General features: G+C 36.5%; 1 protein-coding gene across 4 annotated transcripts in view; it reads right to left on the bottom strand.

Annotated features, from left to right (window-relative positions):
• Positions 1-6,337, bottom strand: part of LOC106874086 (evolutionarily conserved signaling intermediate in Toll pathway, mitochondrial) — a 51,866-nt gene that overhangs the window by 10,398 nt on the left and 35,131 nt on the right. For 2 of the 4 annotated variants that reach the window (XM_014921686.2, XM_014921685.2), the window contains exon 2: positions 383-921. In XM_014921686.2, coding sequence (XP_014777172.1) covers positions 383-905 — 523 coding nt within the window. In that variant the 5' untranslated portion in view covers positions 906-921. Of the gene's footprint in view, positions 1-382; positions 922-4,548; positions 4,692-4,854; positions 5,020-6,337 lie in introns of those variants that run through there. The other 2 variants (XM_014921684.2, XM_014921683.2) reach the window with 2 other exon arrangements.

Raw genomic sequence — 6,337 nt, 5'->3', positions numbered from 1 at the left:
TTGGTTGAAATTATCGAAATAAGACAATTTTTTACATGAAATAAATTCGAATACAAAAATATTTTTCTGTTCTATAACACAAAATAGATAAGTATACGAAGTTTGAAAGTCTTTCGGTACCAAAAGCACTACGTAAAACATTAATGAAAAATGTGGCCCCCGTTTTAAAAAAGATCCAATCAGTTGACATCACGTGACCCCAGTACTTGACTGGTACTTTTATTCTACTGACCCAGAAACAATGAAAGGCAAAGCTGGGATTTAAAATTGTAATGATTTTGATTTTGTTAATAATAAAAATGATTTCACTAATAATGATAGTGATGATGTTAATAGTTATTGAGACTTCAAATATGCTGCCAATTTTTCATTTCTGACTTACCATTACGTTCCATTGTATCCAACATGTCAATTACACATTGCTGCTGTTTTGGATAGTGCATCATCTCCACTTGCCATGCATTTTTGGGGATCATCTTATACTTGGGAAAGACTTCAAGAATTTTTTTATATGATGATAGATCCCTTTCTGAGCCAAATGCTTTAAGCTTGTTGACTGCAGCATAAGCAAATTCCACATGACCACGGCGGTATACATTTTCTTTTATAATATAACCATCCACTGCTGCTTTGAACATAGCACGGTTCTTTTCTTTTTCTGCAAACTGATCAAAATAATCCTGAGAGTGGATTATCAACCTTTTCTCTTTTTCAATTTGTTCTTGTTTTTCTTTTTTCCCATATTTGAGTGATGACAAAGAGAGAGTTCGAAAAGGCTGTTGTAATGACAAGTGTGACAGTCTATGGACTTGGTGTAATCTTTGGAAAAGATCTGGAGGCAGAATTACTTTCGATAATACCAATCTTCTAACACAACAGATTCCTCGTATGACACAAGGTGACATTTTGTTGACAGTGATCCTAGAAATAGCAAACAAAAATAATTATCAACCAAATATTTATAAGAAACAGAAATGTTGAGCTGGAAACCAGTAAAAAAAAAAAATCTGAATCTATTTATGAGGTTTATAACTTTTGAGAACTTTGAGAGTTTTTGATAAATAAGAAACCGTTATTTAAATTTTGCTGTATCTTAGCAGGGTTGTTATGCCAATAATAAACCCACAACTATGTTTGATAAAGTCCTTTCATCACCATTTGCAACTTCATCAATGATATGCTCATCTATTTCAGTCTGCATCAAACCTGTCTAGAATAATTAAATAATTTACTAATCAAACAATTGATAAGCTAATTGGTTAAATGGTTAACCAGTGCATGTGTTTATTATTGGTGTAATAATAAACTGTGCAATTGTGTAGAGGTTATGAAAATAGTTTAAAAAAACATCACAATATATAAAAAAATGTGCTACTAGACTGGCTCCTGTGCAGGTGGCACGTAAAATACACCATTTTGAGCGTGGCTGTTGCCAGTACCACCTGACTGGCCTTCATGCCAGTGACACGTAAAAGCACCCACTACATTCTCGGAGTGGTTGGCGTTAGGAAGGGCATCCAGCTGTAGAAACTCTGCCAAATCAGATTGGAGCCTGGTGTAGCCACCTGGTTCGCCAGTCCTCAGTCAAATCGTCCAACCCATGCTAGCATGGAAGGTGGACGTTAAACGATGATGATGATGATGATGATGAATATTCCACAAAATAAATCTTGTTTAATCATGGTGATAGATATAGATGACACAGAGTATGTGATATTCATGCCTTTCTCAAAGAATAAATGAAGAGAATTGCTTTAACTAAAACAGGTTATTGAACTAAATTCATTTGAGTTTCTCAACAGATATTGATTGCTGACTGATAAAGGTGAAAGATCCTGTATTTCAGTTACATGGGATATCTTATCTATAACAATATATGGAATATCTTCATGTATATAATGATAGAAGGGATATCTACCATGATGAATGAAAGATGCAGAAAAGAGCAGATAAGTATTAAATTTCTGTTTCAGTCATAGAAAAGTGTTGGATAGTTCTACAATCACTTAGATTTGTACAAATTGTTGAAAAATATCCTTTTACTATTTTAATGGTTTCAGTTATTGAACTGTGGCCATGCTGGGGGTTTATATACTTATTTTTTGACCTCTATTTATTGACACAAGTAAATAGAAACATGAAAATGGATACATGCAAGCATACAAGTATGTGAAGGGTTACTGAACAATTTCTATCAACCAAATTCCTCTTTGAAGGCACTGTCAGGACTAGAACGTAAGGCACTTGCCCAAGAGGTGTATAGTGAGACTGAATCCAGAATCCTATAGTTGCAAAACAATCTTAACCAAATTACCATACTTACATCTACATCTATTTATCAGTTGAATTACTTTCAAATCCCCACTTCACAACCATGAAATATGAGTTAAGTTAGGGCTAACATCCTTAATACATAGAATATCAGAAAACTAACTAGGATAACAATGTGAAAGCAAAATAATTAAAACATGATCAGCCCTGATCTATGATGAAAGACATCCAGCTGTGACATTTCTATCCCTTTACACACACACACACACACACATATATATATATATATATATCATCATCATCATCGTTTAACGTCTGCTTTCCATGCTAGCATGGGTTGGACGATTTGACTGAGGACTGGTGAACCAGATGGCTACACCAGACTCCAATCTGATTTGGCAGAGTTTCTACAGCTGGACGCTCTTTCTAACACCAACCACTCGGGGAGTGCAGTGGGTGCTTTTACGTGCCACAGGCACAAAGGCCAGTCAGGCGGTACTGGCAACAGTCACGCTCAAAATGGTGTATTTTACGTGCCACTTGCACAGGAGCCAGTCCAGTGGCACTGGCAACGATCTCGCTCGAATGTCTCTACACGTGCCACTGGCACAAGTATCAGGAAGGCGACGCTGGGCACAGGTGCCATCACGATTTCGCTTGCCCCAACAGGTCTTCGCAAGCCGAGTTTCGTGTCCAATGAAAGTGACGACATTGGCATGGGTGCCAGTCGTCGAATTTAGTTCGATTTCGATTTCACTTGCCTGAATAGGTCTTCGATATATATATATATATATATATCTAAGTCATCACTTTGTATATCTGTCATTAAATGTGGCCTTTTTTTTTTAAAGTGTAATGGACAGGAAATTTGTCTATACGTTTCAAACAGCTTGAGCAACAGCTGACAATGCAGAGTGTCCCTTGCTCGCTCAAAACCAAAAGTTTGTTAGAAGTTTCGAACCTTTTCAGGTTTCAAGCTTGAACATGAACATCTGCCTTTTTATGGTGACAATCTAGGAAATGTTGGTAGCGTTTTGAATGTGTATTGGCACCAGACAAGATTCTATAGATTCTAGAAAACTTTGCTGGTATGTGAAAGCTACTGGTACAATAGCATTGTCATAGTAGTAGGTGTACAATGGTTTCATCAAAGTAGTAGCTTCACAGTCGAGCCATCAATGTAGTACATGTATAGTAACACCCTCAATGTATAGGTATACAGTGGACCTATGAAGCTGATAACTATAGAGAAGTGGAAGAATTAGAAAAAAAGCTATGAAATCAAACTATCCCTAATAATTTGAGATTTATCAATATTTATTTTGTTAACAATCTATTAAATACGAAGACATAATCTACTAAAAAATACACTACTCTATTCATTAGGCAGGTAGAATAAACATTGCGTTTGACTATATCGGTGTATAATATTAAAATCATAATTTACAAGGCAACTTCATTGATATGACACCGCAATCATTGCTAATTGTGTCCCTTGCACCGATAGCGGCGTGAACTCTCTTTTAGGGAGATTAAGTGGTGTTTATGTTGATTTTACTAGTTTTAGTGATGTTAGTGACTGTAAAACATCAGCATATAACTGAAGCAGTTTCGAACTCAGTAGACACCGTGACCATTACATTAATTCAATAGTGTTTGCCAGTGCACGAAATAAAGAAAATAGGGCGATCTTACTGTACGCGTACCGTAAGATCGCCGAAAATAGTAATTCCTTATAGGTTACATAGAGGCCGGGTAGAGTCCTATCGGGTTCAAAAGGTTGAAAGCTAAGTCACTCCACATACACACAACCCCAATCCTCCTCATACATAAATATATGTCAGAGTAATATCGTCCTTGACTGATGTCGGTCCTCTTAGACTGGGGAAGTTACATCGAGATTCAGTTATTAAACTGTCATTACTGACAAGTAATAAATGTAATAAAAACTAAACAGAGGAAAGCAAACAGACAAAAAATAATTAAGCCTAAGAATTTTAAATTAATTAAAGACGAGGGAAAAAAACTTCTTTAGCTTTAGTTAATATCAGTTAAAGAATTATTGGCAAAAACTACTTTCAATTTTTGTCAGACTCGATAAAATAAATCCTTGAGATTCACAGAAATGTATACAATCTGATAGGAGCAGTGAACTATATAATAAAATACGAAGTTTTTCTGTTTTATAAAAAGAAACCAATAACTACCTAAATATAACTAGCTTCCACTTCCATTTGACCTTGTACATGAACTCGACAAATATAAGGTTATACATACATATTCGTGACTGTTCAATCCCTATTTCACCGTACACATATACGTTGTAATCGGTCTAATTAATTTATTTGAATTATCAACTGAGCGATGTTGTGATGATAAAAAAACCCATGCTTCTTTGATCTGTTAAGAAGTGCCATGTGAATAAGCGTCTCTCTCTCTCTCTCTCTGACTTTATCTAATATTAATATTTGGAACAAATAAGCGGTTTATATAGATGATAATAAAACATGGTTTGCGTTAAGGTGTTAAATAAAAAGTTAATTTATGAGCGACAAAAAATAGGTTGGAAGACAATGTTCTTACAAGTATGTCCAGTTACTTTACGTAGCTAAGTTTCCATTAATCATCGTGTAGAATCCTTTAACTGTTTTCTTTCTGATCATTTTCAACGAAAATGCAAGATTTGTTAAAATGAAACGAACACTGTCGTAATGACATTGTTGATAGTAAGAATTACTTCCCCTGAGAAGAAGACTATCAACATTTTCTTCCTTTTCTCTTTGTTCTTTGTTATTTTTTCCCCCAAAAACTTCTCATTAATTCTTGGCCGTTCAACGTTATTTAGTTACTGCCAAGGCTCGCGCTGCTCTCCCTAGGACAGTCACAAAATTTTGTGAGTTCTACTTTACTGCTCCCTTCAAATCATGAATTGCGAAGATTCTGTATGCGGTGGAGCTGGATGATCGGATGGTGGGTAATGTTTCTCCTTGTCCAATCCAGAAAGATGTTGGAAAGCTATAGTGAAAGGATACGTTCCTTGGGTTTTCCGATAGTAGTTTCAAATAAACTTCGCGAAGTTACTGCCAAGAAAAACTTAGGCGAGACAGCTGCCGTTATAAATCTTTGTGACAGAGATAATAAATGGATTTGTTTAAGTTAACGAAATTGTATCACTCTGTCACTGGAAATGTTCCTCAACAACACTTTGTTGTTGATCTTGCCTAGTGATACTCCTTTTTATCCTGAACCTCCTTCTTCTGACATGTTTTCTACTACCGTCTCCTGAGTCTTTTCAGAAAATTCCACATCATCAATCTAATGGTGTAAGGCAGAGGCCCCAATTACCGGACCGCGAACCAGTACCAGACCGTGAATCATTTAGTATAGGGCTGCATTGATAGATTGAACTTTAAAAATTTAATTTCTATTCTATCGACTATCGCAGCATTTTTGCATTATATATGCAATCACATATATAATAATTAAGTTACAAATTATGCACTTTATTGTGTCTTGCTATGTGTATTGGTCCGTGGAAAAATTGTCTACCATGAAACCAGTCCGTGCTGCAAAAAAGGTTGGGTGCTGCTGGTGTAAGACATCAAACTATTCGTCGACAGTCTTAGCTAAGATTTAGGTATATCTCTAGAAATATTATAATCGAAAATAATCTAAAGTAATGGCTGTAGACAATGGATAATTCCCTGGCTAATCACTGGCACTCCGTCGCTTACGACGTCGAGGGTTCCAGTTGATCCGATCAACGGAACAGCCTGCTCGTGAAATTAACGTGCAAGTGGTTGAGCACTCCACAGACACGTGTACCCTTAACGTAGTTCTCGGGGATATTCAGCATGACACAGTGTGACAAGGCCGACCCTTTGAATTACAGGTACAACAGGAACAGGAAGTAAGAGAAAGTTGTGGTGAAAGAGTACAGCAGGATTTGCCACCATCCCCTGCCGGATCCTCATGGAGCTTTAGGTGTTTTCGCTCAATAAACACATAAAACGCCTGGTCTGGGAATCGAAACCGCGATCCTCCGACCGCGAGCCCGATGCCCTAA

Source organism: Octopus bimaculoides, chromosome 2, assembly GCF_001194135.2.
Source record: "Octopus bimaculoides isolate UCB-OBI-ISO-001 chromosome 2, ASM119413v2, whole genome shotgun sequence".
Lineage (NCBI taxonomy): Eukaryota > Metazoa > Mollusca > Cephalopoda > Octopoda > Octopodidae > Octopus > Octopus bimaculoides.
Note: the sequence above shows the minus strand (reverse complement) of the source record. Positions and strands in the feature narration are given on the sequence as shown.